Here is a 22,005-nt window from a genome sequence, read left to right as displayed (position 1 = left end):
CGGTTTGGCTCAGCGTTTGGAGCATCGGCCTGTGGTACAGAGAGACCCGGGTTCGGTTCCCGCTAAGGGCACGTACCTCGGTTGCAGTTTGTCCCCAGCCCTGGTTGGTCGTGCGGGTGGCAGCCACTCAATGTGTCCCTTCACATCAATGTTTCTCTCTCTCTCTCTCTTCCTCTCTCTCCCTCTTGCTCTATCTGAACAAAAAATGGAAAAATGTCCTCGGGTGAGGATTTAAAAAAAAAAAAACTGTACAAGAGAGAAAACCTGTCCTAACTGGGGAATAAAAAACCTTTCCTTCCAGTCTGATTAGTCCAGAAAATAATTTGGACTTTATCTTCTTCACTAGCTGAGCTTCCTAACGGGCAGCTGAACAAGCATCATGTCAAAAGCATTCAAGGGCCAGTAACTGGGCAAGTACACCCCAGGCTGAAAGTGTCCGAGTTCCTCCAAATGGAGGAGGTCTTATCAGTATCTAGCTGAGTCTGTCTTCCCTATAAAACATCCATGAATTGCTTAATACCATGTACTTTTCTGAGACACTCAAAAGTGACCATGTGTATCTATCAGTGGCTTTCAACGTGCACCCCCTTCCACAAAAACCCATGAAACTCTACTTTGAGTTTCACTCAATCCATCTGTCTCATTCCGTCCGAGCACTGCAATCTGGCTCCACAGGAAGCTGCAGGAAATGTCTGGGGGCCCACCGCAGGCAGACGGGAAAGAACATGGCAGTAAGAAAGGCACAGCATCATACAGTGACGCTCTCACCAACGCCGTGATGGTGCAGGTGGACGACTGTGCATTTGTTAAAATTCTGCTGTCGAGAAAGTCACCTAGTACCTCCTGGTTGGGCACTGAATGCACCGACAGAACAAGTCAGCGAAGGATGACAGTTTCTTTTACTTTGCCGTGTTCTGTGGGACAGTGAGGGGCATTGCAGCCCACACCCGCTGAACTCCTCTTTACCAGCAGAATAATCCATCTCTCTCGAACTCTGATCATCTTGTAAAATGTCTGATACACTGGTGGTGACATTTTCTTTTCTTTCTTCTTCTTGGGTTGTTAAAACTAAGTGTAACATAGTTTGATTTTAAGTTTCACATGACATGGTTATCTGACTTAGGATTATTTATAAAACAGAAAAATAAAAAGAACGTGGCAATTGTGTCAAAGCAAAACAAAGGAAAAAAACAAAACAAAACAGTAGTGGCTTCCCTGTAATACAGTTCTTTGTCTCTGACTGCACAATAAAAACAGTTGAAGTTACAGGACAGATCTCATATAGCAGCATTGTGTACCTGCCACTGCCAATGTATATCCCAACCAGATTCCTTGTCCGAGTCACCTCGCCACCGAGTGTAAGCCCCTACACGTGAACCACAGCAGCTGACTGCCCCAGGCTCCCAGCAAGAGGGAAAACAAACACAGGAAGGCACCCAGGAGATCAGGTGCGGAGGGGATGACCCTAACCCTTGGGTCTTGCCCACCTGTGATGTGAGCCCCACCATAATCTGCCTGGTTTCTGCTGTACATCTTCCCAGGTGGCGAGGACTGAATGCGGTGTCCCCCAGATTCATGTTAAGTCCTCGAACCCTCAATGTGATGGTATTTGGAGGTGGAGACTTTAGGCAGTAATTAGGTCATGAAGTAGAACCCTCATGAATGAGGTCAGTGCCCTTAAAAGAAGAGTCACAGGAAAGATGTTCTCTCGCTTGGCCCTGTGAAGACACACACAGTAAGAAGACGGCTGCCTGCAAACCACTGACCTGCCGGCACCCTGACCCTGGCCCTCCAGCGCAGCCTGTGCGGGTTAGAGCCACCCAGTCTATGGCATCTTTGTTATGACAGCCTTAACTGGTTAAGACTCCGAATATGTTGTCCTACAAGCCTGATTACTACCACATGGTATGTTTCATTGAATTCACAAGTTTTTTAATGTCTGATACAAATTTGTCAACATTCCCAGGCAAAGTGTAAGAATCTAAAAGTAAATGCTCTGTTCATTTGCCATTTGATGTTAAGAGGGTAATGATGACCAATTTAAGTACAACGTGATCATATATCTGTAATATTAAAACAATAACATCCACAATTATAATAATAATGCTCTGCCTAAAGCGCTCAGCACTGACCGGGCCCAGGTGCTCCTCAAAGCGCTCTGCACTAATCCCATTAAGTGGGTTCTACTGCTGTCCCCCTTTAACAGATGAGGAAACCAAAGATGAGAGACTAAGTCCAAGGAAGAGAGCAGCCGCAAGGCGATCTGGCTACAGAGCCTCTGGTTCTTCATCACTGCACTAAAACCCCACACCTCCCTAGAAAGGAAATAGAAAACACATCATGTGATGATTCCATCATAGGAAATCTTAAAAACACTGCTAAACTCATACTGGCAGTGAATAATCTCCCAGCGACTTGTCTGAGGCCAAACACATACTAAACGTGACGATGCCCTCCTCTGTGGGGCCAGTCGTAGGCAGACCGTGATCTGATGGGAAACTTGGCAAGGGACAGCTCAGACCCGCTGGGGCAGAGCCGGGCCGCTGTCGGGCCCCAGACTGCGGTATTTCACTGTAACTGACCTGCCTCCTTTTCATCCTTTTCACTCCTGCTGGCCTCATCTCCTGAATTCTCCTCCTTCACTGAACTTATACATGTCTATAGCACCCCCGCCACTGTGACCCTGGCCTGCTGACAACGGCTGTCCACTGCGGTTACACAGACCACTGTCACGCGGCGACCGCTGCGCAGGATCTCCGCGCTGAGGATGGTGCCCATCGAGGACCTTCCTGTGGTCACCCAGGGGAAGCTGTCGCTCGTGCTGCTGGACCAGACTAAACATGCCAGATGCATTCTTTTGAAGACATAACCAAGCCCGGTACAACACAAGGACTGCTCCGAGAAAAGCAACCGAATGACGAGCAAAGGTACAGGTTCTAACGGGATGACTTGCTGGCCTTTGCTAAGTTTCTCATGGAGACGGCGGCCCTGGGGGACAGGGTGGTAGTGGGGCCCTGCGACAAGGGGTCAGACAGAACCAGGCTGGTTACCCTTCCTGAAGCTTACTGTGTGTAATCTTCAGCAACCTACTGAGACTCAGTTTCTCCATCTTCAAATTGGAGAAAATGATAATGTCATGGTCATCCTGGGACTTCTGAGAGAACATATATAAAGTACCCAGTATAGAGCTTACAATATAGTAGAAACTTCTCCCCACCAGAATTTAACCTCCATGATGGCAAAGAGTCTCCAGAACTCAGTAAATGCTCAATACGTATTTACTGAATAAATGAATAAACACATGGACTGCCCTTTGCCTTTGGCAATGCCAGTTCGAGTCAATTCCTCTGCCTGGGTGAAGTCCAAAGAAATTCTTTTATTCGGACTGAACCCTTGCCATCACTGTGGTCCCACCTGGCCAGGCAGAATGTTTGTTCTTTCCCAAACTCAGTATGGAAAACTCGAGAAGAGATGGCAAAGGGCTCAAGCTCTTAATTTTCATTTACTAAATCGCTATGAAAAATTTCTTTCTCCTGTACTGACCACATATTCTACATTGTTTGGTCCTCTTCTAACAGTTCCTGCGAATCGGGAGGTTCAGCTGCATTCTAATAGACGGACAATGGCTGTCCAGTCAGAAGCAGGGCTGGTCTCTACGGACGGTGGGGCGGCCCTGCCCCCCCAAACTTCTCTGCGCTGTAGGGTTTTCAGTAGCTTCTGTCTAGAGCATTTCAAAAAAGCATTTTATAAATAACATGAACGATAAAGCACCCTACAGACTTCAGGGGTTGTTTTTATTATTCCATTGTCTAAGAAATCGCTCAATGTCACTTAAGACAACCAGATTTTCATCTATCAGAAACAAGAAATGCTAGCAAATATTTTTCAGAAATAAGCATTTGAGAGTTGAGAAAAAACTAGGCACATTTTTATTCATTCACTTTATAAGAGAAAACTGTTAATTTAATTAATTGGTATTTCATCGTCGATTTGATTCTTTGTTTCTATTTAACGATGGCTTTTCTTGTCACCGGTGCAAGTTGAATTGTAAAATTTTACCAGTAAAAGCTTCAGTGCAAATCCTTAAAAGCACCTGGCAATTACTTTTGCATTAAATGGGTGTCTTGGCTTCAATTTTATATTGGTTTAAAAATAAAAAATAAGCAGGAAAAGGCCACTGGATGTGCGCACACAGAAAACATCCTGAGAATTTTGTCTGCCAGGGTGAGGTAGTGAAACTGGAGGCCTGAAAGCAGTCCCTTAGGAATGAGTGCCCATGAGTGTGTCCTGTGCCCCACCCCCCACCTTTAACTGGAGGCCTGAAAGCAGTCCCTTAGGAATGAGTGCCCATGAGTGTGTCCTGTGCCCCACCCCCACCTTTAACTGGGGACCTGAAAGCAGTCCCTTAGGAATGAGTGCCCATGAGTGTGTCCTGTGCCCCACCCCCCCACCTTTAACTGGGGACCTGAAAGCAGTCCCTTAGGAATGAGTGCCCATGAGTGTGTCCTGTGCCCCCCCACCCCCACCTTTAACTGGAGGCCTGAAAGCAGTCCCTTAGGAATGAGTGCCCATGAGTGTGTCCTGTGCCCCCCCCACCCCCCCTTTAACTGGAGGCCTGAAAGCAGTCCCTTAGGAATGAGTGCCCATGAGTGTGTCCTGTGCCCCACCCCCACCTTTAACTGGAGGCCTGAAAGCAGTCCCTTAGGAATGAGTGCCCATGAGTGTGTCCTGTGCCCCCCCCACCCCCCCTTTAACTGGGGATCTGAAAGCAGTCCCTTAGGAATGAGTGCCCATGAGTGTGTCCTGTGCCCCACCCCCACCTTTAACCTAAAATGTGTAGGTGAAAGCCCTCACTCTGGAAGTGATGGACGGAGGTGGAGCGTCTCAGAGGTAAACAGATTTAGTTGAGGTCCTAAGGCGGAGCCCCCATGATAGGGTTGGTGCCCTTGTAAGAAGAGAAATGGGCATCAAAGCCTCATCTCTTCAGCATGTGAGGACGAGGTGGCGCCATCTGAGACCAGGAAGATAGAACCCAACCACGCTGACCCCTGATCCTGGACCTCTGGTCTCCATAACTGGGAGAAGTTCATTTCTGCTGGTGAAACCACCCAGTCCATGGTATTCTGTTGGGGAGGCCAGAGCTGACTCCACCTCCTGTTCCGTTAATTGGGCCTGAGAGTCTGTACTTAAAGGAACTTCCCTTTTGAGATCTTTTGAGAAGCAAATGACTCCAACTCTGCACCTGGCTCCCAGGAGCCTGCGCCCAGCACCCATGCCAGGAATGCTACCGGGAGCCTGCTGGGCAAGGCCGGCTTCCTGCAGCTCTGGGGCCCAGACAGGCTTCCCCTGCAGCCCTGGAGGAATCCGCAAGCACTTCCTGTTTGGAATTGGAAGAATGTGGCTTCTGTGGGCAAAGAAATATAATTTAGGCAGCTCTTTGGCAGATACCCTTTGTGTCCACATATTTCGGAAGCTGTCCCCCTTTTCTCCCGTTGTCTTTCCACCGTGCCGTAAAGAAGTGCTGACCGTGGCGCCTGCCCTCCTGCACACCTCGCAGCCCACCCGCCTGGGAGCACGTGGGTGTGCGCTGAGGACACCTTGTCCCCCGCACTGTCCAGCTGCTTTGCTTTTATTTGGGGGGGAAGCAGCAAATTAATGCTCCAGAAACTGAGTGTGTCTTTGCCAGCAATTTATTTAGCATAGATTTACTGTGGGAGTTTATAACACTTTCACAAGCCAAGAGCATGCACACAGGATAATATCTCTTAACAAGCCACATACAAAATAACATATTGCAAATGACTGATTGATCCCACAGTTCTTCCAGGTAAGGGGAGATGAGGGAATAAAGTCCAAATTTAACATGAGGTGGACTTTATATACCAGGAGGCACACCTAGAGAGAGACACCAACCAAGAGCCCATTTTCAGCTGCGAGGCCAAAAATAAAAGCCCCCTGTTGCTAAGAGCTCCTTGCTAGGGAACAAAGACACTGGTGTAGAGAGCAGGCTGACTTCTTTCTGAGGCCACTGTGCTGCTTTTCCCCACTGCCCTTGACAGAGTAGCCCTTAGGATATATTCCAAGAAGTGGGATCACTGGGTTCAATGGCAGTTCCATTTTTAATTCTTGGAGGAAGCACCATATTGTTTTCCACAGTGCCTGCACCAGTCTGCATTCCCACCAGCAGTGCACTAGAGTCCCCTTTTCTCCACACCCTCGCCAGCACTTGTTTGATGATTTGTTGATGGCGGCCATTCTGACAGGTGTGAGGTGATACCTCATAGTTGTTTAATTTGCGTCTCTCTGATTACTAGAAATGTTGAGTATTTTTTCATATGTCTCCTGGCCATTTGTATGTTCTGTTTGGAGAAGTGTCTATTCAGTTCCTCTGCCCATTTTTTAATTGGGTTGTCTTCCTTTTGTTGAGCTGTATGAGTACTCTATATATTTTGGATAGTAACCCCTTATTCGATGTATCATTGGCAAATATGTTCGCCCATATATAGTGGGTTCCCTTTTCATTTTGATGCTGGTTTCTTCTCCCACGCAGAAGCTTTTTAGTTTGATGCAGTCCCATTTATTTATTTATTTTCCTTTGTTTCTCTTGCCCTAGGTGATGTATCAGTAAAAATTCTGCCACGTATGATGTCTGAGGTTTTTATGTCTATGTTTTCTTCTAGGATTTTAATGGTTTCACTTAAGTTTTTAAGGTTACATTTAAGTCTTTTATCCATTTGAGTTTACTCTTGTGTATGGTGTAAGTTGGTGGTCTAGTTTCATTTTTTTTGCATGTAGCTGTCCAATTTTCCCAAGACCATTTATTGAAGAGACTGTTTTTTCTCCATCATATGCTCTTGCCTCCTTTGTCGAATATTAATTGTGCATGCTGCCTTGGGTTGAAGTCTGAAACACCAATCAGGAAGAATATAAGTACCCCTATGTTCACAGCAGTGCTATTTACAATAGCTAAGATCTGGAAACAGCCCAAGTGCCCATCAGTAGATGAGTGGATACAAAAGCTGTGATACATATACACAATGGAACACTGTATGCAACTGTGAGAAAGAAAGATCTCTTATCCTTTGAAAGGACATCGAGGAACCTGAAGAGTATTATGCTAAGCAAAATAAGCCAGTCAGAGAAAGTTTAGTACCACATGATCTCACTTATTTGTGGAACATAATGAACAAAATAAGCTACTGACCAAAAGAAATCCAGAATCATGGAAGCAGGGAACAGACTGACAAACCTCAGAGGGATGGGGGGTGAGAGGGGTGGGAAGAGATAAACCAAAGAACTTATATGCATATATGCACAACCAGTGGACACAGACATTAGGTTGGGAAAAGCAGGAGGGACATGGGTGTGGGAAGGAGGGAGTCATTGGGGGGGAAAAAGGAAGACATCTGTCATACTTTCAACAATTAAAAAAAAAAAAGGAGCCCTGGCCGGTTTGGCTCAGCGGTTAGAGCGTCGGCCTGCGGTCCAGAGAGACCCGGGTTCAGTTCCCGCTAAGGGCACGTACTTCGGTTGCAGTTTGTCCCCGGCCCTGGTTGGTCGTGCGGGTGGCAGCCACTCGATGTGTCCCTTTCACATCGATGTCTCTCTCTCTCCCGCTCTGTCTGAACAAAAAATGGAAAACTGTCCTGGTGAGGATTAAAAAAAAAAGGAGAGCAGCCCTTCCTAAGGCTGGACCTAATGTCCCAAAAGTTTCAGAGAGTGTTTAGGTGAACAAAGAGTCGCCTCCCACAAGCTGGACTCTCAGTATGTAGAGTGCCTTCTGCAGACTCGCTTCTCCACCTGTCGCATCCACAAGCCCCAGAGGCCCCACTGCAGACGTGCTTATCAAGGACGCAGATGTGAACAACACAATCTTTTCTTTCTCTTTGTCGCGAACGAGGGGATTAAAACAACTGCACTGAGTTGTAACGAGTGGATCTGAAATCACACCGATGGGTAGCCAAGGGCCACGGGTCCTCCTGAGCACTTCAAATGGTCTTTCCCAAACGCACATCGGTGTACAAGGTTTGGTGTGAAAAAAAGAATGTAGGCTATCTCATTAACAATTTTTACATGAACTACAGGATGAAATGATATTTGGAATAAATTGGAGAAAATACATTATTAAAATTTATCTCATTAACATGGCACGTATGTTTCTAGTGGACATAAACTGCATTTGTGGCTCATCTATTTCTCTTGGAAAGTGCTGATTTGTTCATTTATTACTCAACCAAAAGCCATGTTAATATGGACTTAGAACTCTGTATATTATGGAAATGTGAATATAAATATAAACACAAATGTATGTGAGTGTCTATCACCTGTGTAGAATGTATTTGTAATTGATTAACCAAGTTTGTAAATTCCTACAAAGTAGAAAAAGGTACCATGCTGGAAAGAAACTGTTCAGGTATTTTCATAATAATAATCATATTGAGGTTAAGAGAACTAAGAAAGTAAGAATGTGTACACATATATTTTGCACACCCAGAGGCCTGCATACAGACACATGGTGGTCTTTACATACACAATAAAAGTAACATTAGTTCACGCTGGTTGGGAGGGAAATCCATTCATTCACACACTAGCAGAAAGGCCAGGTGAATATTACATTTTTACTTAAAATTAAGTTTGGTCATTTCTTCTTTTTTTTTTATCCTCACCCGAGGACATTTTTCTGTGGTTTTTTTTGTTGTTGTTGTTGTTCAGATAGAGTAGGAGGGAGAGAGAGAGGAAAAGAGAGACAGAGAGAGAAACATCGACGTGAAAGGGACACATCGAGTGGCTGCCACCCACACAACCCAACCAGGGCCGGGGACAAACTACAACCAAAGTACACGCCCTTGGCGGGAACAGAACCCGGGTCTCTCTGGACCGCAGGCCAATGCTGTAACCGCTGAGCCAAACTGGCCAGGGCAAGTTTGGTCATTTCTAAAGTTATAAATTCACTGCCACTTCTAACTAAATGCTGTCTAGTAGGACGTATGATTTAATACACAAATAAAAACCATGCCAAGAGCCTGAAAAGGATTTGATCCTTCGCCTTTGATCTTGTTGATCTTGTTTAATTGTGTTAATATTATTCTTCATTAAACTCTTTAAGGTAAATATCATGCTTCAAGTCAGCTTCAGTTCGGATTATCCTATCACAGCCTGTGAACCATGCGATTCCATCACACTGCACAGGTCTTTCTGAGGAAGATTTCTGAAGTCTAGGACTGCATTTTACTTTTGATGATTCAGGGAGGAATTCAGCTTGGAGAATTAAGACTTTCTTGTGTTTTTAACCCTCTAGTGCAGCAGTTCTCAACCTGCGAGTCACAACCCCTTTGGGGGATCGAATGACCCTTTCACGGGGTCGCCTGAGACCACTGGAAAACACTTACTTCCGATGGCGATTCATAACAGTAGCAAAATTACAGTTATGAAGTAGCAACAAAAACAATTGTATGGTTGGGGGTCACCACAACATGAGGAACTGTATTCAAGGGTGGTGGCATTAGGAAGGCTCAGAACCACTGCTCTAGTGGAATACCACTCGTAAACTCAATATACTGTTTATTTTCATTGACATATATGTTTGCATTTTGATTCTCAAATCTACTGCCTACCTTGGTCCTTCTTGTTTATTTTACCATGAAGACTATTCTATAATGGCTACGTTTAATAAACACGAAAATTTAAACATCCAAGTGAGAGCTATTCTTTCAAAATACTTGCCTATGGCTGTTAGATATTTACCACAGAGCTGCTACCACTGTAACAATATTCTAGAATTCAATGTTAGGAACTGCCCTAAAAAAATAAAATGGTGACATATTTTTGTCTGCTAAAGCTTTTTTTGACCATTTAAAACCATTCAAACTTCAGTCTAAGGCAGTGGTTCTCAACCTTCCTGATGCCGTGACGCTTTAACGCAGTTCCTCACGCTGTGTGTGGGCGCATCTGCACGTGGGTGGACCCGCCTGGAGACGGATGGAGGAGCCGTGTCTCTTCCTAAGACCATCGAAAATATGTGTTTTCCGATGGTCTTAGGCGACCCCTGTGAAAGGGTCGTTCGACCCGCAAAGGGGTCACGACCCACAGGTTGAGAACCGCTGGTAAGGAATTAAGAAGTAAACAAATTAGGTATTATCATTTGACATTTAAAGAATATATGTACACATAAAATATATGTAAGTATATATAAAACATATTAAAAACATACAAAGCAATTGTACTTAGTTTTGGGGCACTCAACTTTGCTCTAAAATAATTCCAAAGAAAAATTTTTTAAGTGTTTGAAACAATGGCCACATTTTTATATATTAAAAAATACTTCCTTCCTAGCCGGTTTGGCTCAACAGTTGGAGTGTCAGCCTGCAGACCAGAGAGGCCCCAGTTCAGTTCCCACTAAGGGCACGTACGTCAGTTGCAGTTTGTCCCCGGCCCCAGTTGGAGTCGTGTGGGTGGCAGCCACTCGATGTGTCTCTCTCACATCAATGTTTCTCTCTCTCCCTCCCTCCCGCTCTATCTAAAGATAAATGCAAAAATGTCCTCCGGTGAGGATTAAAAAACAAACAAATAAACAAACAAAAAACATGGTTCTATTAGCAAAAGAAGGACTACAGGCTCAAAATCACAAATTAAAGACATGAGTATTTGACCACATGTCTGAGCAGACAGCTCCTTTACGAACAAGTGAATGGGAACAATTTCCTGCAACTTTGGAATTTGTGAATCAGAGACAAGTTCAGAGTAAATCAGAGGCAAATCCAGGAAGAGAGCCCACAACCAATATCTTTCCATTTCTTTTGTTCACATACAAAGTCAAGATGAGTTTGATATAAAGAACTTGAATTGACATTATACTGAATTCATTTAGTACAGCTTCTCTAAATTGTATCTTTTGAAAATAAAAGTCTCTCAAGAGAAGATAAGAGTAGTTTCAGAAGGGGTTCTGTTAACACACAGCCTTGGAAAAGACTGCATGCTGTATCAATCACTTCAGCACCCTAGAGTTCAGAAAAGTCCTGCAGTAAAATATCTATTAAACTGTATTTAACCGAAGTCCTCCCCTCCCCTGCAATTCCATCTTCTGTCTGCCAGGCCATGAGCTCAGTCACATTTCCTGGGGCACTAGGGTCTAGTTTGGCAAATGCTGGTTTATTGGAAGATATATAGGATTGAAAGACAACTAGAGTGTCAGATAGAAGTTAAGGGACATTCTGTATGACTTTAGCAAGCAATTTAGCTGCCCCAGATCTCAACTTTCCTAAAAATAAGTCATGATACATCTCGCAACTATATGATGCAAAATGAATTGCTCTATTACATTTTCCACTGCAATGAAAATAATAAACTTCATCCATTAAGCCAAAATCCAACAGTTAGTGATGTGCAGTGTCCCCGGGCACTCTGGAGCTCCTAGAGACGGCCGTGAGAAGGAGCTCACATCTAGCTGAGAAGGCACACGGTTACGTAAATCACTACAGGCAGCTGTGGGACGAACACACACCAATTCAGCCTTGATCCAGCCTTTTTAGGGCCAGGCAGGGAAAGTTCTACTGAGAAGTGGACCTCAGAGATGAATATCATTTGCTCGAGGGGCTAAAGGTGAAAGGCATCCAAGAAGAGGTAAGAGTTTGAGAACACAAATCTTTAAACAGTTGAGACGTAAATATAAACCTCTGTGAATACCTTTCATACTAGACTCTTTCATGGGTCTAATTTCACCTTTGCAAAGGTTTATATCGTATCTATCAGTGTGGTTCTAGGAAAGACGAATGCTGAGACTAAACGGTAACAGCACTTTTGAAAAGTCACCTCAGCCCTGGCCGGTTTGGCTCAGCGGTTGGGGTCATGTGGGTGGCAACCACTCGGTGTGTCTCTCTCACATCGATGTTTCTCTCTCTCTCTCTCTCTCTTTCCCCCTCTCTCCCTCCTGCTCTATCTGAAAATAAATGCAAAAATGTCCTCGGGTGAGGATTAAAAAAAAAAAGAGGTCACAGTTCAATTCCCGGTCAGGGCACATGCCCAGGTTGTGGGCCTGATCCCCAGTTGGGGGGCATGCAGGAGGCGGCCAATCGATATTCTCTCTCATAGATGTCTCTATCTCTCTTTCCCTCTCCCTTCCTTTCTCTCTAAAATCAATGAAGAAAAATTATTTTTTAAGAAAAGTTATACAATATTCCTATGCATCTTCTTTAAGATTAATAGTCTCAAATCAAAAGTGAATCCACTACTTAAAAAATATAGACAATGATTTAAAAATACAGCCTAAGGCTTTTTTGTCTTTGTTTTTCATGGATAGGTACTGATACACAGGGCAGGTGGAAAAAAAGAAAATCAAAGGTCAAAAATATAAACAATTATGTTCATAGAGCATTTGACCTCTTTTAGGAAGCGTTCAACTTATTTGCATTTTGTCTTTGTTCTTACAACAGCACACGTATGCAGTTAACACGACACATTTTGAAAACAAGTACTGTCCGTGTTACAAAACGGCTGGCCTGTGGAGGGACAGACCACGGGCCCCTGCGTCCGCAGCCTGGGTTCCGAACCACACTCTCCCATTAACTAGCGCCCGGCCTCGGGCCCGTGTCCACGCCCTCAGAGTTCTACGAGAAGAGCGGGAATCCTCCTTACTGCACAGGGAGTTCAGGGGTTCAATGGGATAGTCTGCGTTATGCCCCTCCCCTGAGCTTTAGAGGAAGCCATTTGGCCTCCCCATTTTCTTTATTTCCAGTTTGATTCCCCAAAGAACAAAGATGAAGGATAATAGAAACAAAGACAGTGACCAAAGGGAGAAGACGAGCCAGTCTGGGGAAAGCTTCATACTTTATCTTTCAGCCAGGAGGGAACATCAGAATTTTTTCATGGAGCTCTAAAATAAATAGCTCATGGGTCCCAGACCTTACCTTACAGTGTCAGGGTCCCTGCAGAGGGAGCCCATCACTGGGGACTGGCCAGAAAGTCCCCAGGTAACTCTGATGCAGCCAATCCTGACATCTGCTTCGGAAACATGTTCTGAGCACAGAACAGTTCTAACACAAGTTGGTGCTGAATAAATGTGTATTAAATGAATATATTGCATATGACTGATGGAGCCATTTGTGATAGAGAGCATTTGAAAGAATTAAAAAAAATAAAAATAAAGTAGACTAATAACGTCCCAGACACAGGCACCGACGTTTTCCCTCTGGCGACTACTAAGGGCAGATGAAACATAAACAGAATAAAATTGTGATAAACCCAACAAAAGAAACCACAGAAAGGAGAGTGGGGTTCGTGTCTGCTCTAAAGCAGCCAATTTCCAAAAAACCAATAGATGATGTTACTTCACTGTCAACAACAAACCCAAAAGATTATACAGAAAGAGACCAAAATTTAAGGGGGAAATTTCCATTTGTTTTATTTATAATGCCAGCCTTTAAATACACCTTGATCAGCAATATATTTTGTTTTTTTTTTTTTAATGACCCAAGAAACAGTGCAAATAACCTCTGAAACCTGGAGAATACTCAACCCATTTATTTCTATGTTAATCTTCATCTAAGGCAGTACTGTTTCAAATGTCCCTGCACAGCCACATTTCAGTATAACAAACGAATGTGGATCGCCCTTCGGCTCTTACTATAACAACAGCTGATCCATGCAGCACAGTTGTTCGGATAATCATAATTTGGATACCTACAGAACAGCATTCCAAATTTTTAAAACGCTTAAACAACTTAATAGACATCATTGATGAGGATGACTTGAAGAGGTGCTGTCAATCTCATTGTCACAACTGTCAACACAGACTTCTTTAAGCTGCTAATGGCTGGGTTTTGCACAGCCAATAAATAACGATAACAACAAGAAGTCTCTCAAGACTGATAGGTTGGCTGAGAAGAGGTTCAACTCTTCAGTGAAGAGCTGAAGACCAGGGTAAAGGTGACTCTTACACTCACTAGTTGCTGTTGGCACATAGAAGATACTTTGTGACTATTTATCAGAAGTATTCTATTTATCCCATTATAAGGCATTTATTAGATTGTTGAAGATGCCACTAATTACATTACAAAGTATTATTTCCAAGAGAATCTCTTTTGAGCAAATGGTAAACTTTTATATCATGGATGTTAAGGAAACACACAAGCGATACATAGCAAGTCTTCACTTAATGTTGCCAATAGTTCTGCAACTTTAAGTGAAACCAAATTTATCACAGGTTAATTGATATAAACAAGAGTTAAGTTCCAAGGGAACTTCATGGATGTGATGACGCTGGACAAAATGATTTTATCCCAGGACCTGCTGTATACATGCATCTCAGCACTGACCTTGGGAAGCTCAGACACACATCCATGGATCACCCTAAGCAGTACTCACATCAACAACTGGTTCTAATTTCCTGAGCCACAGTTCCCTATGTCTCATAGATCTTTTTTTTTTGTTGTTTTAAATCCTCACCCAAGGACACTTTTCTATTTATCTTCAGATAGAATGGGAGGGAGGGAGAGAGAGCGAAACATCAATGTGAGAGGGATACATCGACTGGCTGCCTCCCACATGACCCAACCAGGGCCAGGGACTAACTGCAACCTAGGCACGTGCCCTTGGCCAGAATCGAACCCACAACTCACTGGTCCAAGGGCCAATGCTCTAACTGCTGAGCCAAACTGACCAGGGCTGTCTCATAGATCCTTACTTTTAGCTTACTTAGTTGTGGCTTTACGAGCAATCTTAAGTCGCACATGAAAGAAACTACATAAATAATTGAATAAAATACATGTTAGGGGGAGAAATTTGTACAATTTCAGTGTGTGTGCAGCATCCTGCAAATGTTGGACTAGTAAAGGAGATAGCTTTGCTTATTTCCACAAGAACTGGCATCCTTACTTCCTCAAGTGTTCAGAGTATAATAGAAATGTCAAAACCTTCACCCGAGAACCAATGAAGCATCTCCTGACAAAGAAAAATGGGTCTGGACCATGGAGCTATGCCTTCTGAAAGTTTAAAATGACAGACAAGCTAAATTACGTTGGAAGCTTTTACTTTTCTAAGGCAGACAAACTACATTTTTATTAATACTGAAAGATAATTTACCTGTTTAAAAAATATATTTGGGACATGTTCTTCTGGTTCCAGAGCTTGCTACACCATTTATAACAGAGAATACTAATGACTAATAAAATTGGGCACATTTCTTTCCTTATCAGTCCCCAAGGAGCAATAATCATCACTACACTGTCATTTCTAATGTAAAGTAAAATCGCTGGTCCACTGGGACTCAGAGTAAAAGCTGTACGGTCCTGTTTCATTACTGCCACTTTTCCAGTACATATTTTCATTTTGGGGGAGACTGCCTCCTCTTTAAGGAAACATACACTGATCGAGGGGAACATCAGATATGCGCACGGTCTGGTGCGTGCTCGGTGCGTGCTCTGTCAGGCCGTTTCTGTTTGCATTCGAGTACGTCTCAGTCATGATTTCAACTGCGAGTTCAGTGGCATGTCAAGAGGTATGACACAGTTCTACTCTAAACCAACTATTTTAAGAGTTTTTCAAGGCAAATAAAGATGTCCTCTAAGCCTGCTGTTAAAAGTCAACATTGCAAATGTCTACAAAAACCATCTGCTAGGTTTACATACTAGTACTTTATAGTTTAATACAAATATTTATGTTAAACAAATACTCTTATCCCGCAGGTTTTTTTTCTTTAGGTCACATTTCATGATCACTGTTTAATAACTAATTAAGCTAAAATAATGAACAGCTGCATGAGTATGTCCGCAGGCCGGACTGAATACTGTAATAAGCTGGAGGAAGGTGGGCGCCGGTGTGCAGTTGGGCCCTGAGGTGTGGGGGGAAGAGGCCGGCCACAGGAGGCACCAGAGCCCGCAGCAAACGCGATCTAGGACTTCAGATCTCAGGTACGGGGGGCACCACGGTTAGAGAGAGCCCATCAGTAAACTCCGTGCCGGAGCAGAGCCGTTCTCGCTCACGGATCTCAGGTACCGGGGGCACTATGGGTGCAGAGAGAGCCCGTCAGCAAACTCCGTGCCGGAGCAGAACCGTTCTCGCTCACGGATCTCGGGTACGGGGGGCACCACGGGTGCAGAGAGAGCCCGTCATTAAACTCCGTGCCGGAGCAGAACTGTTCTCGCTCACGGATCTCGGGTACGGGGGACACCACGGGTGCAGAGAGAGCCCGTCAGTAAACTCCGTGCCGGAGCAGAGCCGTTCTCGCTCATGGATCTCAGGTACCGGGGGCACTACGGGTGCAGAGAGAGCCCGTCAGTAAACTCCGTGCCGGAGCAGAGCTGTTCTGGCTCACGGATCTCGGGTACGGGGGGCACCACGGGTGCAGAGAGAGCCCGTCATTAAACTCCGTGCCGGAGCAGAACTGTTCTCGCTCACGGATCTCGGGTACGGGGGACACCACGGGTGCAGAGAGAGCCCGTCAGTAAACTCCGTGCCGGAGCAGAGCTGTTCTGGCTCACGGATCTCGGGTACGGGGGGCACCACGGGTGCAGAGAGAGCCCGTCATTAAACTCCGTGCCGGAGCAGAACTGTTCTCGCTCACGGATCTCGGGTACGGGGGGCACCACGGGTGCAGAGAGAGCCCGTCAGTAAACTCCGTGCCGGAGCAGAGTTGTTCTGGCTCACGGATTTCTCAGAACCACAGCAGCCCAGGCAACTCAGTGTGAGGCAGCTCACTCGACGGAAGTCACGTTCTGCCAACTGGACACAGTTGGTGCACTAAGACCCAGCACCTGCCATGATCACCGAGTGCACCCACCCCGCAGTCCCTGTGGACTGGGTCAGCTGGAGAGCTGTCTGCACAGACTCCACCTCACCACGCGGCAGGTGGCTGGACCACGGTGGACAGCGTTTCATCAGCAAGTCCGAAGGCCTCTAGAAGCCGAGATCATCTTACTCTTAGAAAGCTGAAACTGAAATGAGGTCGTTAGAGAAAAAAGCAGTGAAAGCATCATGATGTAGAGAAGACTGGAAATGTCAGGATGCAAGTTAAATGTTTTTCAAAAACCCAAATTGTGAGAAAATAAAACCACAAGGAGGGAAAGCAAGTATAAGAGTCAGCTGAATCCTGTCCTGGAAGAGGAGTGTTCATGGGCCAGCTATCATTCAGACTCTCCCTTCCTTCTGCTCAGCTGCCCCGTACTTACTACCATTCCTGTTTGCCCTGCACTTTTAATAACTCCCAAGTACATTACATGCATACATGCTGTAACACTTGCAATTATCTGAATGAGTCTTTATTCTTTACAAAGAAAAGATCCAACTAAAAAAAAATAATTGCCATTAGGGTTTTTAAATGTTTTTATTGATTTTTTTTGAGAGAGAGAGAAATGGAGAGATAGAAACATGGATATGAGAAACATCCATCGGCTGCCTCCTGCACGCCCCCTACTGGAAATCAAACCCACAACGGGGGCCATGTGCCCTGACCTGGAATCCAGCCAGGACCTCTCCATCCATGGGACGACGCTCAATCCACTGAGCTACACTGGCCAGGCATCAATAGATTTGTTTAAAAAACTGAGTTAAATGTTCACGTATACTGTAATTTCCAAAACTCTTTCATATCCATTTGACCAAACTACCATTGGAGAGAATAAAGATGGTAGTCATGGCCCTGAAACTACCCTTCTTAGCAATTTTATAATGAGCAACTTTCAATTCCCAGCTGTCTTTACCCATTGTTTCCTTCCACCCCCACATCCATCCCCTCTCCCCTCTATACTCACTCCCAAGGACTCCATTCACTGTTGGCAAATCACAATGATTGCCAGGTGTCTGAGAATGTAGTCAGCCTCAACAAAATGTAGCCGACTGTTTGCTAGTATAGATATTCAGAAAATCAGAAGATTTGAATAATATAAAGATTTTTCAATGGTATCACTAACAATATAAAAGCTTAAAGTCCACCTTCCTCACAATCAAGCAACATATACCAATTCCTAGATCTTAGCCGTAAGGTTTCATATCTCCTATTTCACTTCCTCTCCTCAACTACAACAGCAACCCCCACCCCCAACCAAGGCTCAAAATCTCTCAATCAAGTAAAACTTACTTCATTCCACATATGCTTTGATCTTTTCCCCATGTGTTACACTGTACACTTGAGCTAACAGGCAAATAGGACTCACTGTCTCTCTGTCCTCAGAATCCTTTCAGATTAAGCACATATTTCCTTCAAGGAAATGTCACACCACTTCTTCATGAAGATTCATGACACCTTCATATTCTCGTTCAAAACTGTATTGTAAATTATCCAGACATACAAGCAAGCACAGAGAGTGGGTGGCCATGCAGTTCCGCACAGTTTAAGACAGTAACCATCACAGAGTTACACCCGAGTGCAGACTCCTCATGACATTCCTTTTGTTTCTCCACTCCCACCCCCAAAGTAACCGCTACACTGGCTTTCATGTTTACCATTCAAAATATGTCTTTACATTCTACACATATACAGATTGCTAAAGAAGCCACACATAGGTATAGTTTCTCAAATTTTTAAACTTTAAATAAATACTTTCACATCAGTCTTCACCAAACATCACCTTTGGGAGATGAACTAACATTGATATATGTAGCTACCATCAATTATTTTCGACCGCAGGATAGTATGGGTAGCTATTTATTGTTACAACTATCACAAAGTATTTATCAATCCTTCTGCTGATGAATAGGATGATTCCAGTTATACCAACAATGTAGGTTGAACCTCATTGGTAAGTAATCTATCTTTTCTCTCTGTTTTTCCTAAAAAATATGTTTTCTTTCTTTCTTTTATTTATTTATTTATTTATTTATTTATTTATTTATTTTAGAGAGAGAGGAAGGGAGTGAGAGAAATGTCAATGTGAGAGAGATATATGGATTGGCTGCCTCCTGCACACCCCCTACTGGGGATCGAGCCTGCAACCTGGGCACAAGCCCTGACCAGGAATGGAACCGGGACCTCTCAGTCCATGGAACGACGCTCAGGCCACTGAGCAACACCAGCTGGGTTCTGTTTGCGTTTAATGTCTTCTGTCTGTCTGTTTTTAGCATCTTATCTTTCGTTGACTTTGGTATTCTATAGGTTCAGTTTGCTGCATTAAGTTATGTGTTTTTGCTGTCTTTCCTGCTTGGGTTCATTATGCTTCTGGGATTCAAGGATTCATGCCATTTATCAATTCAGAAAATTTATCAATTCCTATCTCTTAAATATTATCTTTGAAGCTTCTTTTAGATGCATATTAGAAGTTCTAATCCCATCTGTTCCAATTACCTATTGTTGTTTAAATAACCACTCCAGGGACTGAGAAGTACAGACTGGTACAAAATAGTCACGGAGAGGTGAAGTATATGTAATCAACAATATTCTAATAACTCTGTATGGTGCCAGGCGGGCACTGGAAATATTGGGAGGAACACGTTCTAAAATACATATTGGTTTAACCACTAAACTGTACACTTGAACCTAATAAAAAAATCATATTGAATGTAAACTGTAATTGAAAAAAATTTTTATTTTAATGTAAAAAAATTCCCAAACTTAGTAACTTAACTATTCGGTAGGTCAAGAATTCTGACAGGGCAGAGTGGGGAGGAACTGTGTGTCCTCTGTGATATCTGGGACCTCGGGTCGGAATAGCAAAATAACTGGAGTAACCCAAGTGGGCTGTCCCTGCGGTTTGGGATGCCTCGGACCAGAGGAGCTGGGTTTCTTTCATGTCAGCTCAGAGCTCCAGAAACAGTTATTGAAGCAAATAAGGTAGATGTTGTACAGTCTTTCACCACTTAGCCTTCCAAGGTCCATGACATGATTTACAACAGACTCTTAGATAGAGCAGTCACGAGACTGCCTAATTTTAAAGGCATGGACTATATCTCAAGGTAGGAATCGTATAAAAAATCGATGGTCTTGCCCTGGCCAGTTTGGTTCAGCGGTCAGAGCATCAGCCCGTGGACCAATGAGTTGTGGGTTCGATTCTGGTCAAGGGCACGTACCTCAGTTGCGGTTCATCCCCAGTGCGGGTCGAGGTCCTATGGAAGGCAACCAGTCGATGTGTCCCTTTCACATCAATGTTCCTCTCTCTCTCTCCCTTTCTCTCCCCCTCTCTCCCTCCCACTCTATCTGAAGATAAATAGAAAAATATCCTTGGTGAGGATTAAAAAAAAAAAAATTGGTGGTCCTTTTTCTAATTGCCACAGCATACTACATATTTTAACTTCTCTTTTATATTTTCTAAATCTTTTGTCTTTATTTTGCATTCTAAGTAATTACTTCAGATTTGTCTAGCAGTTTGCTAATTCTCTTGAGTGTGTAACATGATGTTTAAACAATAAGCAAAATTCTTAAAGACTGAAATGTTCATTTTTAGAAGTCTATTTGGTTCTTTTACAAGACTGCCTCTTCTTTTTTTTGACAGTCTCTTATTCCATCATGTTTTAGATACAATTTTTATTTTTTAAATGTCTGAAACACAACCATTTTGTATTCTGCAATGAGTAATTCCATCGGTGAAGTTACTGAAACTACTTCGCCTGCTCGTTTTTCCTTGACTCCAGCTCCTGGTTCCCTGTCACCGGAGGCTGCAAACTCTTGTTTGAGGACGTTTATGCAGGGGAAGAACCAGGCTCACACGAGGCGTCTTCCTCTGAAGCACTGATGGCCAGGACAGATTTCCTCGTCCTCTCCCTCCGCGGATGAGTGAATTTTGTCCATCCTAGCCTTTTTTTTTTTTTTTTTTTTTTTTATCCTCACCCGAGGATATTTTTCCATTTTTTGTACAGATAGAGTGGGAGGGAGAGAGAGGAAGGGAGAGAGAGTGAGAAACATCGACGTGAAGGGACACATCGAGTGGCTGCCACCCGCACGACCAACCAGGGCCGGGGACAAACTGCAACCGAAGTACGTGCCCTTAGCGGGAACCGAACCCGGGTCTCTCTGGACCGCAGGCCGACGCTCTAACCGCTGAGCCAAACTGGCCAGGGCCATCCTAGCCTTTTACTGGAGGTGCAACACTTCGGAAATCCAATGTCTTACTTGGGTGTGTCAATTCTAACTCGCCTTGGGTACGGCCCGAGGTCCAGTCTCCAGCGGTGATGCAGCTGTTCGAACTCAGACCTCTTGGTTCCCAGACGGACAAACGCTCCCAGCAGCCACATATCAGTCTCACCGCTGCACCCGCTCCCAGTTCTCTTTCTTCTCCTCCCCAGGAGACCTCTCACTTTCTAACAAGAACAGCAACACATCGAAGAGGAAGTTTATTCCATTAGGTCTAGCATTTCTAGCTGCACTGTTCTGGGAGGTTTTCTAGACTTTTCAGCTCGAAACTCTGCCAGAAATCAGTCCCTTCATTTTATTTTTAATGTGGTCATTTCTAATATTCTGCCTTAGCCATTTCACTTGACCTAGAACTCAATAATTTGTCACATATTATGCAAAATCCTTTTACTTTATCAAACCTAATTTTTAAAAAATTGAGGTAGTTTGCTATTTTTTAAATTACCAATCCTTAAAAGTGAAAATCAAATACAAATATGGTAATTTTGTATTAAAATTCTTCCTCCTTATAAGCATACCAAGTTCACATATAGTCTAGTTAAACCATAACTTCTGCATCACTTACAAAGTCACATGAGTAGTCCTGGCTAGTTTGGCTTAGCAGTTAAAGCACTGGCCTCCAGAGCAAAGGGTCTTGGGTTCAATTCCTGGTCAAGGGCACATACCTGGGTTGCAGGTTAGATCCCTGGCCCCAGTTGGGATTGTGCAGGACGCAACTAATCATGTGTCTCTTTCACATCGATGTTTCTCTCTCTCCCTCCCTCCCTCCCTTCCATTCTACCTAAAAATCAATGGAAAAATATTCTTAGATGAGGATTAACCAAAAAAAAAAAAAAAAAAGTTACAAGAGTGCATTAAAAGTCAAAGAATACAGTGTTCTGGCATTTTAAATAAACTAAATAAATTAGCATGAAGAATGAACATTTCATCTTTCACTTGTAAAACACTATTTT

The 22,005-nt window shown here is 43.9% G+C and overlaps 1 protein-coding gene across 12 annotated transcripts in view; it reads right to left on the bottom strand.

Annotated features, from left to right (window-relative positions):
* The window catches only part of EXOC4 (exocyst complex component 4), a 761,664-nt gene that overhangs the window by 331,849 nt on the left and 407,810 nt on the right, over positions 1–22,005 (bottom strand). The window contains exon 11 of one of the 12 annotated variants that reach the window (XM_036247087.1): positions 3,572–3,721. The exons of the other annotated variants lie outside the window; for them this stretch is intronic. Within the exon in view, the coding sequence (XP_036102980.1) occupies positions 3,598–3,721 (124 nt within the window). The 3' untranslated portion in view covers positions 3,572–3,597. Of the gene's footprint in view, positions 1–3,571; positions 3,722–22,005 lie in introns of those variants that run through there. 12 annotated transcript variants of the gene reach the window in all.

Source organism: Molossus molossus, unplaced genomic scaffold (genome assembly GCF_014108415.1).
Source record: "Molossus molossus isolate mMolMol1 unplaced genomic scaffold, mMolMol1.p scaffold_m16_p_7, whole genome shotgun sequence".
Taxonomy (NCBI): Eukaryota; Metazoa; Chordata; class Mammalia; order Chiroptera; family Molossidae; genus Molossus; species Molossus molossus.
Note: the sequence above shows the minus strand (reverse complement) of the source record. Positions and strands in the feature narration are given on the sequence as shown.